General features: G+C 40.6%; 1 protein-coding gene across 1 annotated transcript in view; it reads left to right on the plus strand.

Moving 5' to 3' along the window:
* KIT (v-kit Hardy-Zuckerman 4 feline sarcoma viral oncogene homolog) overlaps positions 1 to 22,445 on the plus strand; it is a gene marked incomplete at its 5' end in the record, with an annotated part of 35,179 nt that extends 12,734 nt beyond the window's left edge. Inside the window, 16 exons of the mRNA XM_008935214.1 lie at positions 138 to 327; positions 1,008 to 1,123; positions 6,542 to 6,656; positions 7,840 to 8,033; positions 9,103 to 9,209; positions 9,294 to 9,420; positions 9,678 to 9,782; positions 9,870 to 9,980; positions 11,660 to 11,810; positions 13,557 to 13,645; positions 13,995 to 14,122; positions 17,275 to 17,397; positions 19,909 to 20,020; positions 20,118 to 20,217; positions 20,883 to 20,988; positions 22,137 to 22,445. Of these exons, the coding sequence (XP_008933462.1) occupies positions 138 to 327; positions 1,008 to 1,123; positions 6,542 to 6,656; positions 7,840 to 8,033; positions 9,103 to 9,209; positions 9,294 to 9,420; positions 9,678 to 9,782; positions 9,870 to 9,980; positions 11,660 to 11,810; positions 13,557 to 13,645; positions 13,995 to 14,122; positions 17,275 to 17,397; positions 19,909 to 20,020; positions 20,118 to 20,217; positions 20,883 to 20,988; positions 22,137 to 22,262 (2,000 nt within the window). The remainder of the gene's footprint in view (positions 1 to 137; positions 328 to 1,007; positions 1,124 to 6,541; positions 6,657 to 7,839; positions 8,034 to 9,102; positions 9,210 to 9,293; positions 9,421 to 9,677; positions 9,783 to 9,869; positions 9,981 to 11,659; positions 11,811 to 13,556; positions 13,646 to 13,994; positions 14,123 to 17,274; positions 17,398 to 19,908; positions 20,021 to 20,117; positions 20,218 to 20,882; positions 20,989 to 22,136) is intronic.
* Between the last annotated feature and the right edge of the window lie 1,369 nt (positions 22,446 to 23,814).

The raw sequence follows: 23,814 nt of genomic DNA on the forward strand, positions 1-23,814 counted from the left end.
TGTTTTGTAGATGAGGTTTCCTGTTTCATGGTCAGACGTTTGATCATTGATCTTGAAGTAACCTAAGTGTGGCTAGAGTACTGACAATCTTCTAAATGGCCCTGAAATTATTTTTTTTCTTCTCTTATGGCCAACAGCTAAAGGATTTGTCCGTTTGTTTGCAACAATGAATACCACAATAGATATAAATGCAGGACAAAATGGAAATTTAACTGTTGAGTATGAGGCATATCCAAAACCTAAGGAAGAAGTCTGGATGTACATGAATGAAACATTACAGAATTCATCGGACCATTATGTCAAGTTTAAGACTGTGGGCAATAACAGGTAATACAAATGACAAAGTACTATCAATTTTGTTTTGGAACAGAAAACTCGAGTCTGTTCTGGAAAGAGGAAAATGGAGATCATGATGAAATTACTTGCAGTGTGCATGGCTTACCACAGTAACTCCTACAGAGTCTGCTAACCAAATTTGGAATAGCATTGAGCTAACCACACCCTCTGAGGACCAGTGTGCCACATACTCATGACTCACCTACAAGATGCCATTCCTGCCCAATAAGCAAAAATTAGAATTTAAAGTTGTTTGTGGATGGAGACTCCCTCCACCACCCCAGCAGATCCCAGTGCTCTGGACAAAAGCTTATGCTTTTATTTTAGCTGTGCACTGTTCTTTTCTGAGCCCTGGCCCTCCAAAAATCCAGTAAAGTACCTAGCATGTGTGGCCTGGGTGGTGTATATGGGTTTCCTCCTCAGCAAGAAGAGGAGCAAGGTGGTGGTGTGTGCGCAGGGGCACCAGGGCACACGTCTGAGTATTAGAAGTGGAAAAACTTTTGGATGCTGTAGTGTAGGGGCAGTCATAATGCAAGATAAAGAGTATTTGCATGGACAGTGTCTGCCAAAGATGACAACATGCTAATAATTCACTCCTTAGCTTCTGTGCAGCCATTTCCTGTTCACCCAAAGTTGTGAGCATCAGTAACGCTTAGTTTTTTTCTTTACAGTTATACAAGTGAACTTCACCTTACTCGATTAAAAGGAACAGAAGGAGGCATTTACACATTTTTTGTGTCCAATTCTGATGCCAGCTCTTCTGTAACATTTAATGTCTATGTGAAAAGTAAGTAAAGTGAACAGTCTGAAATATTTCATTATCACAGTCATTGTATTTTATACAACATAATGTATGCACAAGATGTCACAGTGTGGTTCAGCATATGAAAGGCTTTCTGAAGTGTAGCACACGCTGGAAAACTATTTAAATGTCAAGATATAGAAGTGCGGAGTATTTACACAAATCCACCTACTATCCAGTGTGACCTTACATTCTAGCAAACGTATTCCAGAGGTTACCAGAGAGCAGCTAGATAGTTTACACAGGAAAAGAACTGTAGCACCTGGAAACACAATCTCAAAAGTAAGCATGTACCATGAACCTTTGATAATTTGAGGTGGAGCAGGATATACAGGGATTATAATTTGCATTTTTGGCAGCTAAATTAAGGTATTTATTGTCTTCAGATTGTTTGAGTTAGATGCAGATTTTGAAAGCTTGTCAGGAGAATTATTCACTTGTGCCTTCTGGCATTTAAATACTTCTGTATAATAATGCAGATCACCATTGTTTTAGAAGCTATCTATCTTCATAGTTTCACAAACGTGTGTGCTGTCATGTCTGGAGTATGCTTGTTTAAAAAAAAAGCATCGGTCTCAGTTACAAACAGCATTCTTCAAGATAAAAGCTAAACTTCAAAACAAATTCAGTGAAACCTTCAGGAAACCCTGTCCTTCTTAGCAGAGCCATCCTGTTAGAGCATTTCATGTTCTCAACAGACAAATACTGGCAGCTGTTAAAGGCCAAGCTTAAAGAAAATTACACCAGGAGGGTACTGCAGGCAAACTGGAAAAATTAAGGCAAGGAGACAATGATGCCTTCAAGCCCAGTAGAAGGAATAGTACAGAAAGTAAGTGAGTGTGCTGCAAATACAGTTCTGTGTTGCTGTTGTGCTTTAGTAGCAACGTGTACTTCTCCAGGCGTAGACTTAGGAAGAGAAATGTTTAGACTTCCACAGATGCACAAAGGCCTAGATATTAATTTCTGATTTATTCTCATTTATCACTGAAGGTCGACACTTGTAGTGTCACTAATAGCAATTGCATAGTTCGGGTCTAGAAATGTCACGTGGGCTCCTTTCAGAACATGGCATTTCTTCTTTCATCTGTGAATGTTGTAATTTGGATTCTTGTGCCTTTTCCATTTCCTAGTTGTGATTTCTGAGGTGATGTCACTGGCAACCTCATATGTCCTTTGCCTCTGTGGATGAGTGTGGGTTACAGTCATGAGGGATAATTCTACTGTTTTACAGAATAGCAGAGCAAATTGTTGACCTAGAAATTTAATTTCTGGGAAGTAATGGCAGAAATTACAGGTTGCCTGTGGAACTGTCAGTTCACATGAGGCTGGATGGTCTTGTCTGACTTGAAGCATCATACGTGTGCCTGGAGCGAGGAGGCTGTTCATGGTTTTCCCAGCTCTCCCAGGCTCTCCAGGCTGCTTGGGAGCTGTCTGGGCACAAGAACAAAAAACCACAAACAACCCACAGTTTTGTTATCATCAGGTATCAATCCTCTGTGCAGAGCTCCATGTTGTCACTTTTGAGGAATGTGCTACTTGAAAAAAGCTGAAAACCCCTGTAGATCATGGTTAGGAAACCAAACTAGGAAGAGCACGGTGAAGCAGGATGGCCAAGGCAAGAATGAACATAGTTTAGATCTTCTGAATGGCTTGTCCAGACAACCAGCAGTATTCAAGTCCTCTTCCCTCTTACTTCAACTACTGGTCTTGAAAGTAGTAGGATCAGTCTTGGGATGCAATGAGGACATTTAAGCAGTTTCATAGAGCTCACGTTACCATGCACTGTGGTCCTGAGTGAACTGCAGCCATTGCTGAAGCAGATGGATTTGGCACACAACTTATAAAGGGTTTCTTTTGGCATTTTGACTAAGCTGCTGCCAATATTTTTTCATTTTGAAAAGAGGACATTACATAGATGATCGTTCTCGGAGGTTGTTTTTAAGAAGAATAACCTGTTTTCAGTAGCTTGTGAAGTGCTCATCATTTAGACATGAAACACAAACTGCACAACAACATACCATTTTATTTGACGTAGCAGAGTTAGCTGCCAAAGGTGAGTCATGTGTGGGTGGGTCAGATCCTTATCTAATGGTGCATCCTGACATGGCATTGTTGTCAGCAAGGATTTTGCATAAATTGCTGGGACATAGCTTGTGGTGTTTACACGTCTGGCTTGGGCAAGTAATCAGCAGAAAGTAATCAAACAGGTAAAACAGGATTCATAATCAGGAGAGTGTCTTCACATAAACAAAAAATGATGCTGAAGTGTTCGCTGAAAGCTGTGAAAAACCCAATGCAGTAATACTTCCCATGGATTTAAACACATTTAGCAATTGCATATGCTAATCTGAAACAATACTAAATGGCTCTAAAAAGCATAATTTAGTAGTTCTTAGTAAATGTGACATAAAGTAAGTAAGGAAGGAGCTCTGAAGTTAGGAGCCACACAGAAAATTACAACTTTACAAGCTGCACATTAAACTGAGTTACAATGAAGAAATTGTAGAAATCTCCGGAGTGGCAAGGTACAGTGTGTCTAGCAATTAGTAGAGGAATCTTCCAACTGGTATTTGAGTCTAATGCAAAATAGTGTCTGTGCTTATAGTCAACAAAATACTTTCTATGTGCTTGGGGCTCATGCTGCAAAGAGAAAACTGGTCATGGTATTAGAGATCACGTGAAACAGGCTCAGCAGTTTTTTGTCATTGAGTCTAATGCAGTGAACAATCGAGGAGTCACCATGGTGTTATAAAAAGATTTGTTCCAATCCAGAAAATGTAACTCCAGGAGGAAAGCCCTCTATCTTTGACTGCAATGACAGACAACGCCTATTAAGTGTTACTTTTTAGACATTTACTTTGTTAACGATGAAGAAAAGGGAATTGGTAGTAGAAAACAATTACATGCACACTATGGTACAGAGCATTGACCTCTTAGAAATAATCTTTGGTACATTCAGAGTCAAAATTAATAAAAACTGAAAAGCAGATAATAAACTCAATGAAATTAGAAGTTTAAGACATCTCATGACTGATTATAGTAGCATATACATTGCATATAGGCCAAGCAATGTAATCAAATGTGAAATATTTAACGGGTTAAAGCCAAAACAGCAAGCAAAGTCTAGTCATTAAGAGCCTGTCTAATACCAGGGGTAATTGGGCAGTGAAAGTCATAAAATCAAGCACAATGAAATCTCTTGAAAAGAAGATGCTGGGTGACAGCTTGTCATCTGTTTGTGAAACCCAGTCCATCTTTGCTCCAGCATCCCCTGGAGCACCTATGCTGGTGGGTGAGAAAGATGCTCTGGCTGCCAGGAAGGGGTGCAGGTGGTGAGGCACATGGGTGACCCAAGCTGGCAAATGGCACAGCCAAGGGGGATAGCAGTAGCAGCTGCCTCTATCCCCTTGGGTACTGGTGATGGGAGACTCTGCTGCTGCAAGTGAAACACATCCCTTAGTTCTCTGAGCCAGGGAGGCTGGGGAGCCCTCTGTGCTGGTGAGGAAAGGCTGAGCATGCTAATCACCACATCCAAAATCCTCACCAGGCCCATCAGGGCTAAAGCTGCTCTTGGGTCAGCTGTTCTCAGGAGGCTGCTGCACCTCAGATAGCCATGGCACCAGAGCTGGACCATTCTGCCCAGGCTGCTGCAGGTGTTAACACTGCACAGCCCTTCATCTCCTTCTGCTGCTACAGGATGAGTCCACGTGGACTCATGCCTGTAATAGACTTTTATTGCACTAGGTTTTTACAGCAGAAAAAGCATGACTAACATGGGTATTTTTGTTTCCCTCACTCAAAGTCAGAAGATGGCAGTTGCGGCCCAACTCTGGTACAATATTTTTTCCAGGGCTTGAAGTTCCTATTCCTCTTATGTCTGACTTTTCATTTCTCTCAGTTCTTGAATTACTTTGCATTCTAACATTGCCTAAAACATAGCATATACCTAAGCAAACTGCACATAGGTAGTAGATTAGCTAATTACAATTTCACAATCAAACCATTTTGACAAGAGTTTCAGAAATGTGAATGGTGTGTATTCTATGAGCACTGAGGCTGGGTGAGATACTGTGCGCTCCCAAAAAGTTCCTCACCAAATGAGTAATGCTGAAAATCCATCTCAACATTTTGCAACAATGTTTGATTCTTGGTGGTTTGCAGGAAACACAACATGGGGATTTAAAAATGAAAGAACATTTTGTTCCTGTAACATGAGTCATGAGGAGATGCTATGTGATTGAGAATATACGTGTGCTTTACCGCCTCTAATTTAATGAGCAAGTAGAATATTCATTAAAAACTAACACTGTGCAGTCTTTGTATGTGGACTTTATCTGAAATAAATCTGCATCTTCCCACTGTAGTCTATACAGCTTCACTGCCTTCTAGAATATTAGATGTACATCTTACATTTCTGTAACGTTGTAGTAACTGCTAATGGACTCCTAACTCGTACCTGTCGTCAGGTGAGCAGCATCATTGCAATATAGTTTGGTTTTTCCATTAACTTCTTTTTGTGTGATTTTGCAAAGAAGCTAAGGTGGTTATAAGAAAGAAGACCTCTAATTCAAGTTTCACTAAGAAGAACATCTTGCTGTTTTGATAGTGCCCTTGGCTGAATCCTATGACTTTGGACTGGTGACTGTAAAGTCTGTCTGATCACTCTTGTTTCCTGCCATACTTGAGACAACTGCTCCTGAACCAGCTGCAGGACTAGCTCTGGTGCAGGACATGGAATTGGTTGGTTGGATTGTTTTCTAAACTACCAGAGCTATCACGAAGTACTCCTTGCTTTGGAATGCTACTACGTTCACCCAAATATTAGCTTCTTCTCCTCGGCATGTTTCAGAGAGTCAGGCAGTTGGGCATTTCAGTAGTGGTATCTTAGAGGACATAAATCCTCTGTGGGAATGGGGAGGTCTGCACTGGTTGCCTTACACTGTAGTTCCTTTTCTGGTGGTGGTGGTAATATTTAAGACACAGGGCAGATGTAAGAGAGATGTGGTTTGACAGATTTAGTACGCTTATAACTGTGAAGAAACTGTCCTTTTTACAGGGATGTAAAGACGTGCTGTACAGGAATGGGAACTGCACTGGTGTTCTTGGGGTTGCTTAAGCTCTGGGCTTTGCTGGTTTAGGATCTTTCATCAAACCAAATACTCAGTGAAGATATGGTATTCTTCTGAAATCCGGACCAAGCGTTCATTGTAGGAACTGATATTTTCACAGAGGGTCAGTAATTGCAGGACACCCATACAGACCTGGAGACCCTTGAACATCCGAAGCTCGGTTCACCTGAGTAATTCCACAGGTGATGATGTACAGAAGTTGTTGGGGTGAAGAGAAAATGGCAATGCCAATTCTATGTTCCCCTAATGTGTGAATCTCATTTGTTTATTGCAGCAAAACCGGAGATTCTCACTCTGGATATACTTAGCAATGGTATTCTCCAGTGTGTAGCAGCTGGATTCCCAGCCCCAACCATATACTGGTATTTTTGCCCAGGAACTGAGCAGAGGTGAGTTAAGTAAATCAGAGTCTGTAAATGTTATTCTAAATGCAACACGCCAAATATAGAATTAAAAATTAAGAACGTAGAATGACTCAGTAACAGTTATGTTCAAATGTTGCATCACTGTTTTCATAATTTTTGGCATTGCGTTATTTGCAGTGGTTTGAGGGAAGGCAGGGGTACATTTCATTATTCCCCTTTGCATTCCACCCTTGAAAGGGAATTAACTAATATTTTCTGCTGCAGAAGGAAAAACCCAAACCTTCTTTTTGCTGCAAGCTAGCTAAGGTTTGTATCAGTTTGGCCCCAAATGACACACGTTCTGTATGCAATTTTGTAGAATGACAATCACAGCATTACTCGTGAATATGGCTATAATCTTTTGTTTTCTTATGTAATGATATAATTTTTCAAGACAGAAAGTAATTAGATTTCTATTCACATGAAGCATATGTCAAGTAAACAAGTCCAGATTTACTATGAATAAAACCTGATGTCTAGTTACCATGTTCTAAAAAGATAGTAGAGTTTCACTGTGAAGTGAGCATTTGTGAAGCATGTTTTAAGGTTTTGGTTGACTTCTGCTGTGGCTGTAGATCTCATACCTCAGTCTCCCACCTGCATAACTTATTTCATGCCTAAAATAATTGTTGTTTCCTTTTTTTAATCTTAAACTGTGTGCTCACGTAGTAAATGTGTGACATACGAAGAAGAGGTAGCATCTTGAGAGAACAAAACTGGCTATTTCTGGCTGCATATGAGCTTGATGGTGTTGTGTGTACATCATGGATTTTTTTGTTGGTTTTGTGCTGTCATAAAATGATGTTTTTGAGAGCAGATAATAGACCACTACTGTTCAAATCTGAAGTTTGAGATGTAGGTTGAAGGGTACAAAACCAGTAGTGGACTTACAGACCTGTAGGTATCTCTAGCCAAAAGCAAATGCAAAGATCTCATGATGTCTGACAAGGTCAGGCTTGATGTACGTATCCATTTCACCCATTACCTAGAAGACAATGAGACATGGTGAGCAGGCTAAGTTTAGAGGATAAGGTCTTCAGCTGAACCCCTTTGTAGAGCGGTGTTGTTTAGTTATCTGTTGGTCTGACAGTGACTGTCTGCCTCAACAAGCAGGTAGCATTCCAGGTAGCAGTCCATGACAGTCAGCTGTCAGTATTGTTTCTCCCAGGTGTTTTGATTCACCGACACTATCCCCCATGGACGTCAAAATCAGTTACACCAACTCCTCCGTGCCGTCGTTCGAACGAATCCTGGTCGAAAGCACCATTAACGCCAGCGCGTTCAGGAGCACGGGCACCGTGTGCTGCGAGGCCTCCAGCAATGGGGACAGGAGCTCTGCATTCTTCAACTTTGCTATTAAAGGTAATCTCTGGGATGAATGAGATCATAAAGCATGGGTGCTGCTCAGCTCTTTCTGTGAGAGGATTTTAAGTGGTTACCTTTTTCATGAGGAAGTTTGCAGTACTGTGGCTGAGCATATGAGAATGTATTACACTGCCATGTTCTGCCTGTCAAAGAATTGCTTCAGTTTTTCAATTATTATTGTGGTGTTGTCTTTTTACATCTCCAGATCTGCGGCACAGTAGGTAGCTGGTTTTCTTCTGTCTCTGCATGGCAGGGGCAAACTTTTCCCTTTTCTTTTTCTGTTGTTGTCTGATTTGACTATTTAGGCCAGCACGTGTTTTTTTTTTTTTTTTCAAGGGAAGACTGCATTTTTAAAAATGTTTTTACAATGTCTCAGGAAAAATGTGGTCCTGAGCTTGCCTGGAGCCTAAGGGCCCTGTTGTTGTAAAAGGAGTAAACACAACATACTGCAAAAGCACTTTTGAGTTTTGTAGTACTATTTGTAGGCTTGTGGGGGGGAAAAAAGCGCTAGAACATAGATAACATAATGTGTTTGTAAATCTGTGCTTTTCTTTGCAAAATGAAATGTTCTGCTGCTTCTTTTTGATCTGTTACACCCAGATAGAACATAAACAAATAGGCCAGATTGAGGCAGATGGATTTTTACTGGAATGGTATACCTTCACTGCTTAGCACAACCTCTCCTTGTAAAGACTGTGCTATATAGATCATACGGGGGGAGGGGGAGAGGAGAAGAGAAGAAATTAGGTCTTCAGAAAAAAAGCTTCTTTCTTTAACCTACCTTTACTGAGAATATGAAAACCATTTGCATTAATTGACATTGGTGTCACATCTTCTGAATTGGTGATGCTGAGACTCCTAAGGCAACAAGCTGAATGGTTTCTGTGCCAGTTCTGTCCCCCACAGCACATTCAGGAAAGCCATTCTGGTGTTCGTGGAACACTGGGAAAGTCAAACTCCCAAGCTGCGTTTCACAAGGAAAAAACACGGAAAAGTTTTCACTGGCATCTTTTAAATATAGTTTTTCATGTTGCGTATTTAAGTGGAATTTTCTCTTTCTTTGCAGAACAAATCCGCACGCATACCCTTTTCACCCCTTTACTAATCGCGTTTGGAGTTGCTGCAGGGCTGATGTGCATCATAGTCATGGTCCTGGTGTACATATATTTGCAGGTAAACCTCTCTGACTGAGTTAGGAAAGTGTGTGATCTGCCTGTGGAGGCTTCCATAGTGACAGCCGTTCTCTTTCTTTTCCAGAAACCCAAATATGAAGTTCAGTGGAAAGTTGTAGAAGAAATAAATGGAAACAACTATGTTTACATAGACCCAACGCAACTTCCTTATGATCACAAATGGGAATTTCCTAGAAACCGGTTGAGTTTTGGTTAGTTTAGATTTATTTAACTTCATCTGCAAGGTGAAATCTTCAGGTCTCGTATGAGACTTTGGTCAAACAGCAGGGTTTTGTCAAAAAGACATTGTGCGATAATGCAACCAGCGATAATTACTCATGCTTACCTTGGGACAAAAAGCAAGCAGCCATATCTACAATAGCTTCCTTTATACCATAAAACAAAATGTTGAACTCTTCAGGAAGAACTACTCCAAGTAGTTACAGAGTATTTTGATTTGTTTTACTAGGTAAAACCCTTGGAGCTGGAGCTTTTGGAAAAGTTGTGGAAGCCACTGCTTATGGTCTATTTAAATCTGATGCTGCTATGACAGTAGCAGTAAAGATGTTGAAAAGTAAGTTGCTGTAATATATTGTACAATTTTTTCTCACATCCCTCTGGTCGGTGCGTTAGGTACTGAGCATTGTGCTTTGCCTTGCAGCAAGTGCCCATTTAACAGAAAGAGAAGCCTTGATGTCAGAGCTTAAAGTGCTGAGTTACCTTGGAAACCACATTAATATTGTGAATCTGCTTGGAGCTTGCACTATTGGAGGTAGGGTTAGCAACAGATTATTGATAATTTCTGTTCCTTTTTTATTGCCAGAAGGAGGAACCTTGTGAAGAAGAATCCAGTGCTGCTAAGTGTAGAAATCTTAAATAGTCTTTCAAAAAATCTTCTTGCTTAGGCAGATTGCAGGTCATCATATCTATCACCTGTGAATTACTGAATCTAGGTTTTAGGTTCTTTCTGAAAGTAGTAGTGACACCACTGTATCTGCAGCTATCTGCAGCTAAACGGGAAAGTTGCTGTTATTCTCTTACATTTGAACCATTGTGTCCTTTATTCTTGAGAGATGACAAAATGTATGGCATAAGTTTTGTCCTCAACCATAGCTTCTCAGAAATGAGAAGTGGTACATGAACTGGCTCCTTGTTGGTATCCGAGGTGAAGTCAACAGGCTTGTCTTGTATAGTCCTCCAGCCTTCTATTTAAACTGTAAATGTATCTGTTTAGACACCAGTGAAGTTACAAATTCTAAGCAGCAGAAAGTTAAGAAAAAAAAGTTTCCAAATAAACTATTGCACAATCCAAGCGTTTCACTTTTGAGATTAACTTAATAAGTTTGTTTTCATATGTAGTAGAAGCTGCAAAACAGCTGAAGTCTCAATACAGAGTAATACAGTCCTGTATTTTTAATTTATCTGCATTTTAATATGAAAGACTTCTTACAAAGTATTTGCTCTTTAAGTTTTTGCTTTATTTTGCAAAGAAAACAAGGATGGAAAAATTTGTAGTTTTACATGGGGGCAAAGCATTTCTCACTTTGACGTTTAATGATTTTAAAACACAGTTAAACACTTTTGTTTCAGCAGTTGACAAAGTAAACTCACTGGCCTGAGTGCGTTTCTGTCTCAGCAGAAAAAGTGTGGCACCTCTAAGCAAATCCCACTACAAACACTGCTTTTCCTATTATGAAAGCTGTAATTTTTAACTGCAGAAAAATGGAAATAAACTAGTGAGGTTAGGAAACGATGGTGCAGAATAACCTTACAGATGAAATAACACGCAGTGCAATTACATATTCAAGGGACATAGCTGGAGTCATTCACTCAGAAAACATATATTTGATCTATAAACATCCGTGCTGGAGATGACTTGATTCTCCTTTCTGATTTCATTTTAATATTCTAAGACCTCGTGCGATGTAGTTTTCTGTCGCAGCAGGCTGTTCTGTTTGAATGATTTTTCCTATTATACTGCAGAATATAACACTCTACATCATTTCCAAAACATTACTAAAGGAGTGTGAAGCTCTACTGTAAACAGAAGTGAATCAAAAGGATTAATGTTTGAAGCCTGAATTACTCTAACGTTTGGAACAAATAACTTCCTTCAGGAAGTGAGCAAAATCAAACAGATGTGTCTGGCCAGAAACATTATCACGTGAAGAAAGAGAGAAGGACGTATTTGTTTAATTTTTGTACAATGCAATGCTGTTGAGGGGGAAAAAATTAATTGGGAGTGACACAGCTTTAGCTGGACCATAGTTGCTGATCTGTGAAAGGGAAGATCCTGGGTTACTTTTCTATAACTTTTCAAGTCTAGACAGTGCTGGGCAGTGTGATTTGTAATAGCTCAGCCTGTGTGCTTGGCTGAATGCTATCTTTATGTAAGGTTTTCTGCTTAAAAACAATACTCACCTGCTTCCTCAACCTCATATACCTCTACAGGTCCCACTCTGGTCATTACAGAATATTGCTGCTATGGTGATCTTTTAAATTTTCTGAGAAGAAAACGAGATTCATTTATTTGTCCAAAGCATGAAGAACATGCAGAAACAGCAGTTTATGAGAACCTTTTGCATCAAGCAGAGCCTGCAGTGTAAGTATGACCTGCTGAAATGTGTCTGTGTTTTTAGAAGACTGGGAAGGAAGAGGTATCAAAATTTATTAGGGATAAGACATGGAGAAACTTTTCATATAGCACGCTTTGAAGTTTCTTTGCTTTGCAAGAAAAGAATTTAAGGAGACAATTTCTACAGTGGATGGTTTATTCTATCAGAGTGTGATTGATTGTATACGATCTCTTCTTTATCAAAATTCCTGTAGTTAATTCATGCAGCTGGCTCCAACCTTCATACCTATTTGTGTATACCATTCCTGTTAAACATTGGCAGTGCTCATTTAGCAGCTTGAATGACAATTCCACCAGTGTTGGGGCGTTATTAGACTGAGCTCTCCTAAGTTCCTGCCTTCAGAAATTAGTCTTTAAAAAGTCAAACTAGCAACTTACAGTATCAGAGACAAGCTGTCTCCAATAGCTTGATAGATTTTGTGGTGACATGACACAGGTCACAATTCTGAGATTGCTCTTTGGTTCTTTTCAGTTACTTCATCTGTATATTTTTAACTGCTCTGGTTTAGATACCAGCCTAGAGCTCTTTCCAGGTATGTTTCCAAGCAGATCTCCCACTTGCTCCTTCCCTTTATAAAGTGAGGGAGACACAACATTCCAAAACCTAGGAGCTCTGTTCCAGTTCCTACCCAGTTTTATTCTTAATCTGTTTATTGCCACAGTGGCCCCATCAGTTTGTGTTGGCAGACACAAAAGAACCAGACAGAACCTCGGGAGGCAGGAAAGTCCTTCATCCCAGCAAGATGTAGTACTGATGATGCTGTTTGTGCTGTGGTGATATATGGATAGCTGGTGATGCCTCAGAGTGGTTGGGACCATGGAGGTCATGAACACAAAGCTGTGATTTGCTATTGGAGTTCTGCCTTCTTTTCAGGGAAGGGATCTCTGAGCACATTTTGTAAATTGAGGTGTTAACTGTGGAATATTTACAAATTATCGTGTTAGTATTTACTGTGAAGTTGCAGCTGCTAAATCTATCAGATGTGTTTCTGGTGGTGACTAGAGCTATTGGTGATCTCATTACTCCTTTGCACGTTAGCTCTGTGGCTGTATTTATTCTTCAAAATCTAAACAGACACTTCAGGCTAAGGAAGGGCTATGTATATGAGTTCTGATGGCAATGAAGTGAGAAATGCCAAAGTACACCCATCATTTCTAAAGGTGCGTAACTATATATTTGTGGACCACATAGTATGAAAATCTGTACATTTGAATTATATATAGCAGTAAGAAAATGAAAATTTAAAAATGTAGCAGATGGCTGTCCCAAGCCTTGGCTGATCCTTCAAAATACATACGAATCCCCCATGGAACTTGGGAAGCTCTGACTTTTAACATTTTTTTTACCACGTGTCTTCTGCATTTCAATTACCACTTGATTTGCTGAAATATTCTGGTAGCAATTGGCCTAAGCAGAAGATGGAAGCAGTAGCAAATCCTGTGAAACATCTAGATGTTAATTTATAGAGAGTGAAGTCCATATGTATGAAGGTTTTGTTTGCTTACCTGAGCGAAACTCCAAAATTTGAGATGTATCGTTAACTGTACTGACAAACTTCTCTTTCTGCACAGGCCTTTCCTCATCTTTTTTACACACCCATGAGTTTCAAATCTACTGATCATTTGTACAGCGTTATATAACCTTGGCTTTTTGTTTGAATGCCTTTTGAAACCTTTTTCACTAAACTGTGCTTTCATGTGCTGCTTCTACAGTGATGTTGCCAATGAGTACATGGACATGAAACCAGGAGTATCATATGCAGTCCCACCAAAGGCTGATAAAAAACGACCAGTGAAGTCTGGTGAGTACAGTGACAAGGAATTCTGTTTGTTGGTGGGAGTGCAGAGAGAGGAGTTTCATAGATTTTTTCAGTTTTATCATACTTTTTTCTTATGGATAGGGACAATTAAAAATCATTGATGGATATTAGGATGCTCAGGAAAGGGCAATATGCTAAATTACAGTGTCTTGTATTTCTCCACACTTAAATGAAGTATTAGGATTATTTTTTGGTTTTTGGCATTAAGCTATTTATGTGACTCTAGTCTGGTAATTTTTCACATCCCTATTCTGTTTAACTTTAAGACAAATCTGTATCTAAGTGATTACACTTGCTTCACTCAAAAGTTGATGTTGTTTATATTGCATAGGATCTTACACCGATCAGGATGTTGCCCTTTCTATGTCAGAAGATGATGAACTTGCTCTAGATGTTGAAGATCTACTAAGCTTTTCTTACCAAGTGGCAAAGGGCATGAGTTTCCTTGCCTCCAAAAATGTAAGTTAAGAATTTTTCAGAGCTGGACAGAATCAGTCGATTTCTGATTTCCTTTAGCATCACTTTCACTGTTTTAATGTGATCCACATGTTTAAACGCTGAATGTCTCTGTGTTCTTTTCAACAAGCACTGCAGACTGATATGCTGCTTCTCCTACCTGGAGCTTTGGCTAACATTGAAGTTCTGTACTGTGCTCGTTGACCAAAAGTGGTGTTTTATATCCCATAAAACAGAATATAGGGTGCATAGTAGTCAACATGAAGTGGTGCTGTTGCATATCCACAGGTCAGGCTAGTAGAATCAGTGGCCTTGCTCATGAGCAGAAACTAGTAATAGATTACTATTACTTCTCTGTTAAGAGAAGAGACAGAGGAGAGGAGTTGTAGTGTGAAGTATGTTTGCTGCATCCCAAGGCTCCACTGGTGAATAATGTCATGTGTTGGGAGATGGCAGGTACAGCTGAACTGTCCCTGGCTTGGGTGGGTTCGGCTCTTGTGGGTTTGATCTTCAGCCCTTCCTTTGTTTCTTGGAACACACGGGTAGTTTCATGAGAACTCCTGATAGATTTGGAGGCAGTGAAACTCATAGGAACCCTGAGAAGTTCTTTCTTCAGTCTTCTCTGGTGTATGGAAATTAAGTGGGATTCAGGAAAGAACCAGAAACCCAACATGTGGAAGCCTTCAAAAATAATTAAATATTGAGAGTTTAAGATTTATACTGTGTGGCACTGCTGGAGAGTTTACAAACTGAAGAACAGTATGAAGACAGCTGCAAAGCTACCTATTTACATGAGTTTTAAACAACACTCCACTTGCTACTTCTCTTATGCAGAATACTGCCTTAAGCGAGGGAGCTATCACATTGTGTGCTTTTTTTGGCAATATGGCGTAATTCACAGGATATGTCTTGGGTTTTAATTTTTTGGAAAGGTAAAATCAGCCTAGACCCACAAAGACTCTTCACTGGCTACCTTAAGCATAGTAGACATTCCTCTGGGTTTTATAGGAGAGGTATTGCATAACAGAAAGAGATTTATAAAGAAAAAATATCTTCAGCGCAGCATGATTATGATCTTCCTATGGCTGTTCTTAGATTTTATTGGAAAAATGCCACTTAGCATGTAAATATTGTAACTAATATAGACGCGGGATAGTATAGGTGCACCTTGGATAAAGCACAAAACCAAACTTACACAATTTAAGGAAAATAAGGTAATCCTGGGATCCTGTGTTAGTAGTGGAAAATGTAGCTCTAATTCTGTTCCAACAAAATCCAAATTAAAGCCTGCTTTTGCCTAGGTTTTTTTTCCCCACCGTTCCTCCTTCCCAACCCTTTAGTTTATTTTTCATCTTTCAACAGCTTCAAAAGAAGCATGACAAGCAAACACATTATATTACCGATTTTAATGATTTTCCCCAGGCTGCTGCATCCTTCACACTATTCAGGGCATCCGGTGTTACGCGCACTCTTTATTTCTTATTATTTTCCTATAGAACAGCCACAGGATTCACTGTGTGGTGTTCCTGGTGACTGTTTTCTTCATAGTCTTTCCATTGATACAAACAGACACCATGGCATTGAGTAGCAAAGGCAATAATGAATGTAGCACCACCTCACCACGAGGTTAGGAAGTAACGTGCAGTATCGCCTTGGCAATGCAGAATTAACAGCTTTATGACAGAATTAAATTGCACTGCACTAACACATTGCTGTGCTTGCTCCTCTTGATGGATAAGATGCTTCAGATTGCCTCACGCCCTTGGGGAAGAAGAGTCCGTGAGGACCAGCAGTGCAGAGTACCCAGCTGCTCTTCTGCAGTTTGTGTTTTCAAGGCATAAAAGTGCCTCTGTGCAGGAGCTGGGACAGGAGCCTGTCCTGGGGGGATAATTCCTTTATTAAGCACACCATGCCTTAATCACAAGACAGAGCTTCCTCCAGTGGACAAAGTCTTTATTCAGTGCAAAGTGCGCTGCTTTTGAAGGAACAAGGCAGTGACATGCTGGATGCTCGGCCATTCCTTCACTTTACTGCTTCAGGGCAGTCATTTTCGTATTCAGAGTGAAGAAAATGTTGGATTGGGAGGTGAAGGAGAGTCCTCTGAGACAGGAATTGTCATTAAAAATAGTACCTAATGTAAGCATGCAAAAGGGACAGAGATTAAGTTCCTTATGCAATCTGCAGTTATCATTTTTTGAGTTTGATTTGCATAATTCATGATATTTTAAGTGATTTTTTGTAGGGAACTCACAAAGTTTTGTATTTCAAGGAAAAAAAATGAAAATAAATATTGAACTGTCTTCATCCATTTTTTGGAAAGCTGTGGCCTGCTTACTATATACCATCAGTAGGAAGCTTAATGCTCTCCTTTTTGTTAGAGGACTACCTCCCTTCTCTAACAAATGCACCTGGACTCCAAGAAAATGTGACCACTGCGAAAATCAGGCATCCTTTTGGAGCTGGAGTTACAAACACCACAAACTCTTCTCAAGTGGAAACTGTAGTATAAGCTAGCTAGGCCACCAAACACATAACTTTTTATTGAAAGATACTGGCATATGAAAATTTCCAGAATTTTCAAATACTTAGACCTGTTTATAAAACTCTTCTTGGTACTTGATAATTCAAGACTTCCAGGGGAGTATTTTTGAAGTGGGATTCAGTTTCCTTACATGTGTGCTTTGAAGTTGTTACCATGATTTTCCCTCTTTTCAGCTTTTCAACACTTTCTGTTCAACAACAATAGCTAATTAATAAAAGGTTGGAATTATTTTAGAAACAAACCACATTTTCCCCTTATGGCTCCTGTGTTAGAAAAGAAGGCAGTGATTTTTTGATAAAAAGTCAGATAAAAACGATGTTAAACTTTTAACTGCCAATGTGAAACACTAGAAAATTCAGTGACTGGAACTGGTCTTTTCTAAAATAAATGCAGAGACAACCTTAACCATGTGAATCAATGTCATGATAGTAAAGATACTATGCCACTATGTTTAATCATCTGAGTAAGCTTATTAACTCAAAGCTTCATTATGATTTTCATCTTGGCATAAAATGCATAATGCAGTAAGTTGTATAGCTAAGTAAACATGTAACCAAGCAACAGCCTGTTAAGAATATTGTAAAATAGCTTTGTTCATTTGTCTATTACTTAGTGCATTCATAGGGATCTGGCCGCAAGAAATATTCTTCTTACTCATGGTCGAGTAACAAAAATCTGTGACTTTGGCCTGGCAAGAGACATAAGGAATGACTCAAATTATGTGGTCAAAGGAAACGTAAGTATTTATGATGTTTTATCCACCCATTTTAAGCAGGGGAGCTCCTGTTGCCTTGGCTTGGAAAGAAAAGCCTTTCTAAGGCAGAAATCTAGATTTCCCAATTCTGATATACATCCATGCTGGTCAGGAATGTCAGGAGGGACAATTCCGGATGTAAATATGCTGATAAAAACCCTTGTTGTATGCATATTGTTACACTGGAAAAAACATACTGTTGTCTGAATGTATGTTGTAGTGGAGGAGAGATTTTTGATGCACCAATATAATGCCCAATCTTTCTTTTATATCAGAATGTACTAAAAAATACAGTTCTGTGTGTGGTTGCAAGTTTTGCCATTGGAATATTCAGGTAGCCCCATCGAAAATCTAATTATTTTGTAACTTTTTCTCTGGGTATTGCTATAATTGTCTATTTATGAAATAGTTCTTTTTAAAACATCTAAATAATCTGGGGGTCGCATCCTGTTCTTTGCTATAAAGCATCACTCAGACAATAGAAATTGTATTCTGAAGTGTAAATTTATTGATAAGGTCATAGTGGGAGGCAAAAAAAGCCTTGGCTTTCTCTGGTCCAATATAGAGGTTTTAACCTCATATGTTTAACAAATACAGCTTTAACTTGCAGCTTCAGTTCAAACTCTGTAACAGAGTTGGGAGAAGACACTGTTTTAAGAAGTTTAAAATTCCTGTGTGGAAGACCAGTGGTACCTGCTAGACCACTGGAGGGGTACAAAGACACTTGGAAGTGATGCACTTGGCAGCACTTGAAGTCCCCTTTAAAGTGCTAGTGCAGTAAAAGGACCCCTCCTACCAAAGAAAATAGAGCTTGTCTGTGGTTAAGCGGGAGAAGTGTTCTGTGAAGTGTAGATATTTTGCACTGCCCGGATTAGTGTTTTAAGGCTGTGTCAGTCGCCTGTAGCCAGCCACTGCCTTCAGAGTACACACACTTTCACTGGCACCGTTTTTCAAAGGAGAGGAGATCCGTGTTCAACATGGCAGCTCTCCTCCCCAGCCCAGCAGAGTGCTCCATGGCCAGGGGCTGGCCATTAGTTAGGGGCTTGACAGCTCACAAACCAAAGCTTGCCCATCCTGTTTTTGGGCAAGCTGGAAAAGCGAGAAAATCTCACACCCGAACATTTCTTACTGAAGTGGTGTGCCACACTCAGCTAACCGCAGTCAGAACATGGCATTTGAGGTATCTCTGCTGCTCTGCTCTCAGCCAGCAGTCCCTGATGCCCCAGGTACCTACAGCATTCCTATTTTAGGCTATGGGAGAGATGGATTTATTGGTTGTCTTCAAAAACAGTGTTGGTACCAATCACTGGCTGCCTAGAAGTTGAGGTTAAGGAACAACAGGAGCTGAAATAGTTCAGGAATGAGTATTCTGGCAAAATATTAAGTGGCATTTAGTGTAAGAAAGCTGCATTCAGGCTCAGTGTTAGATCCAGAGCTGCTTGATCAACCAAGGCTCCTGGGAGTGGGAAGTGCAGACCAGATCTTAAGAGGGAAGTGGGCAGTAAGTAATTGTTTTACTTGTCTGGGCTACCCTTAAATTTCCTGAGTTGCCCATGAATAGGATTTTATATAGCCTGAAAGGGTCAGAGGAGGATAGGCTGCAGCTGCCCAAGGAGAGAGGAAGCAGTGGCTGCAGGAGGCATCTAACTGGTCTGGCCTGACCTTAAAGCAGATGAGGCATTGCTAGCCATGGACACTGCTGGGAGGCAGTGCTGCTGACAGCAGCTGGGGGCTTGGCCAGGAAGAGTGTTTGCTGTCTGTGTTGTTCAGGAAATAAACAACTCTGGTTGCCTCTCTGATGAGCCAGCCCGTGGCAAATGCTGCCTTTCCTCCACCTCATTTTTTTTCCATTTTTACCTCCTTTTCCACTGGGACTCCTTTTCTTACACTACATCAAGGCTCTTCTCTGTAGTGTGGTTGAAATACATCTTTGGACACATCATTGCAAGACCACTTAAAAGGAGGAGGTCTGGTTTCTCCCACAGCAGGACAAATGCTTAGGACAGAAGCCTTATTTTTTTTTTTTTTCCCTAATAAACTTGAGGAGCTAAAGCAGATGTCTTAGCTGTTGATTAAAGCCTTGAGGCATCCTGACTATGTGAATCTCATCTGTGTGCCTGTGGTAGCCAGTCCATAGAATTAGACTTGCATGTTTACATGCAGAACCATGCCATGGTCATGTAATTTACTTAGCTCTGACTTCCTGCCATTCCTGATAAACATGACAGAAGGCATTACATAGTATATAGAAAATCAGAGTGCAAGCAACTGCATGAGTTTGGTAGACCCACAGGAAGATGGATCAGGAAGATGGAAAGATGCAGCATTTTAGAGACTCTAAAATGCTGAGATTTCCATTATTGGTTGGGTACACCTATTTCTTGATTTACTGAGTATTTAAAGTGCACAGGAAGTAGAAAAGGTTAATTTTATCTTGTGAATTTTGTATGCCCTATGTCCATGGTCTTATTTTACTCCCTTTTCCTTGGAAAGGCTCGTCTTCCTGTGAAGTGGATGGCACCTGAAAGTATTTTTAATTGTGTCTACACCTTTGAGAGTGATGTCTGGTCTTACGGGATATTGCTTTGGGAGCTCTTTTCTTTAGGTAAGCACCTTCGAGATCTCTACTTCAAGGGATTTCTGTTACATCTTGCTTTTACTGCAGCTGCAGAAATCACGTTGCTCACATGCTCTCTCAACAGGAAGCAGCCCGTATCCAGGGATGCCTGTGGACTCCAAGTTCTACAAAATGATCAAGGAGGGATACAGGATGTTCAGCCCTGAGTGCGCACCGCCTGAAATGTAAGTGAGCACCCAGCACCCCTAATCACCAAACATCAGCAGTGTGGCACAGGAAGGGAAGCTTCCACTCATGCATTAAGGGTTATTGCACTACCCCATTGTCGGGTTTTGGTTTTGGTTTTGTTGTGTTTTTTTTTAGTTCTTTCCATGTTTTAGATAATCCACATACTTTAACTAACAGAATATATGCCTGTGTTGTTACAAATAATGAAATACAGTCACGCCTTGTGCCATCTGGTCTCTGTCATGGCATTTGCTCCATGTCAATAAATTATTGACAGATCACAGAACATAATTAAAGGATTTTTAATTCCGATAGAGCAGTCAGTGAGATGTATCACCAGACTGTACAGCATCTGCATTTGTGCTGTACTTCCTGACTGGCTACTCATCTTCTTTATGAGACATCCCTTGTTCACTGTTTTGTAAATGGGTTGGCACTTAGCAAGCTGTCAAAGAAAACTGTGTCCAGAGACTCCCATTAGTATTGAGTCCTTTGTTGTCACAAGCACAGGTGTTAGCAGCACTATTTCTATTCTTAAAAGCCATTTAAAGAAGGTAAACTGTGGGACTGGGTTACACTTTTCTTTCTGACAATAATGGAGGTGAGGTAAGAGCTTTAAGGATTTCCTCATGAGCAGTACTTAACTTCAGTATCCTTGCAGGTATGACATAATGAAAAGTTGCTGGGATGCTGATCCTTTACAGAGACCCACATTTAAACAAATTGTGCAGCTGATAGAGCAGCAGCTTTCAGATAATGCCCCCAGGGTAAGTTCTGGATCATCGGTTTTTCGGAGTCAAAGCAGTTTCAAGCGAGGTGTCAGAGGAGAGCTGTGAGGAGCAAAGAGCCTGGGCCCTCCATGAGTTTTCCTTTATTAGTTATGTAGCTTTGCACTGTAAGTTTGTGTGACAGGAATGGTGCCTGAGCTACTTGCTTCTGCTTTGTGGTGCCATTAGACAGTAACTCTCTAAGCCCATGCCTAAAACAGGTAACAGCTGGAGAAGGCTGTTTGCACGATTCATGTTTCTCGCTCAAAATAGAGCTGGCACAACAATTCTGGTGTTACAAAATGCAGTGGCATTGCATAAATTCATCTTATCTTAAGCTATGAAAAATTCTGTTCCGATGGGAAAAAACTCAGAAGTGAAGTATACTTAGGCTTCTTTAGAAAAGCTTTGTGGATGAAGGAATTGAGCATTTGGTGCTCTTCTGCCTCATCTCACTTGCTTCCCCTGGCTCTATTTATATAACCCTGGAGGTATGCTGTGACAAAGTATTCACCGCTCTCTCAACTGTTCCTTAGTAAAAGCTGAGTCCAGAGTAACTGCACAAAACAGTCCAAAGAAAAATTTGAGGCATATCAGAAACCTGGATTTTCTCTCATGGTAACACTGTGTTTACTGGGGTTCAAAAAAGTAAGTTTAAAACCAGGTTTAAAAATAAAGCTTCTTTTACCTTCTGGATGCCTTGTTTGGGTGCAGAGCGCACAGCTTCCTGACAATTTGAGAAAAGAGGAAACTGAAAGCTGCTGGTGTTCAATTGCATCCTGTAGCATATTTTTGGCAGGTGCAGGCATAACTAAAACAAAGGCAAGAATGCAAAGAAGTGTTAGTGAGGTTTCTGGGGAGTAGTAATAACCTGAGCTGCGTTTTTTTCCAACTCAGATGAAATTTGGCATGCAGTTGGGAGCTGCGGTGTTGTTAATGAATGACACAGAGGTTCTTAATTCTTTAAAAGAGCAGTTAAGCCGAAGACCATTTGAAACTCTTTAGATTTGCAAAGAAACACCTGAGCTGGAACCCTTCCATGGTGGTGTGTGGTGTGCAGTGGGACAAGGCCAGGAAAGGAGAGCTCTCCAAGTATGTGTGAAGGGAGTAGTCTGCAGAGTACTGACAGCAGTCTTTGGTTTCTGCAGGTTTACGCAAACTTCTCCACTCCACCTTCCCATCAAGGAAATGCCCCTGATCACTCAGTGAGGATTAACTCGGTGGGTAGCAGTGCTTCATCTACTCAGCCTCTCCTGGTACGTGAAGATGTTTGAGTAGCATCTGGAAGAAGAGGAGCCCAGATGTATTCACTGTTTGTCTTGTGCAGGGGGTTAGAGAGGGACGACTTCAATAATTTCTCTGACTTTTACTCACTACTACCACTGTGTAGCTGAAACATTGTAATACTGTCCTTTACCACACACTCTTAAACATAATCTGCTGAGCACGGTTACAGGCATCATTGCAATGTTAATTGCAGCTGTATATATTTTGCTATATTGTGTGTATTGCAGCAGAGCGCCAGATCTGAAGGAAAAAAAAACAAACAAACAAAAAACAAAACAAAAAAAAATAAACCAGAAGAAATCTAGAAGAGCCAGGGTGTGGAACAAGATGACTGCAGATCACAGCACATCTGCAGTGATCCTTCTGTGGATTTGTGCCTAGAAGGCGTACAGTTGTTTTCAAGTTAATCTTGTTTTGATGCATTTAAGAAATAAACGAATATGAAGCTAATGGCTTTGTAAACCCCTTTCCACATCCAGCCTAGCCTGAGGAGCTTTCCCAGGCAGGTACCATAGGTTGGAGGCTGGCGAGGGTGCTGTATGTACCTGGACAGGAGAGGTGAAGGGACCGAGACCCTTCCAAATTTGGTCTGCATAGCAGCAAACTCTCCTGGGAACTCTGGGGTTTGAATCAGAGAGGGTTGAAGAGAGTGTAGATCATCATCTTTATTTCCCAGCAGTGCTGTCAGCCTTGCAGGCCAGTCATAAGGTTTCCATGGGCACAGCCCCTTCTCTGCCAGTGACAAAGTTGCCCATCACTGGGTCTCACTCCACCTTGGGGCCTCAACCACTCCTGCACACCCTGGCCTTGGAACTCCGATGCTTGTTTTGCTTTTAGTTGTGTCCCAGAAGTGTTCACCCGAGATAGGTGAGCCCTGCCAAGTTGGTCAAAATACAAGAGGAGGGCTGCTTCCAGTAAACTGTGTGTCTGGAGGAGAGGCTGTTTAACGAATCATCTTATCTAAGTGAGAGCAGAGGCAAAAAATTCCTTCCTGGGGGCCCTTTCTTTATCTTCTCCTACCCAGGTGAATCTTTCCCGCAGGCAGGCTTGGATAGTGCTAGCTGGGAAGGGCTATGTTCCTCCACCCTGAGCTGTTTCATCTCTTTATAGCAATCCAGAGATCATAATGAAGAAGAGCCTAACAGGGAAGCGCTGAATTTATAAATTGAATAAAAGAAAGAATCCCTTCAGTCTTGTTTGACAGACGTGAGGCTTTGGGGTCAGTATCTGTTGAGCCAAGGGTTGTGCTTAAGTATCTTCTAACCCCTTTTTTTTTTTCCATTGGACACACTTCTAGTTCTTCTCTTCCTTTGTTTCTGCGCCCTAGAAATTAGTAAAGGAATTAAGAGAAGCATTTGTCAGAGGCAGAGTACTAGTTAAGTACCTATTTATTTACAATGCACTTAAGCACTCTGTAAGTTGTACTTTGCCAGGATTTTGATTGAGTTTACATGCAATTTAAATGTGTAACTAACTGCCCAAAAGCAAAGTAACTGTAAATACACATGCTGGTAGTATATTTTGGGTTATGTTGAATAC

Source organism: Merops nubicus, unplaced genomic scaffold, assembly GCF_000691845.1.
Source record: "Merops nubicus isolate BGI_N331 unplaced genomic scaffold, ASM69184v1 scaffold3072, whole genome shotgun sequence".
Lineage (NCBI taxonomy): Eukaryota > Metazoa > Chordata > Aves > Coraciiformes > Meropidae > Merops > Merops nubicus.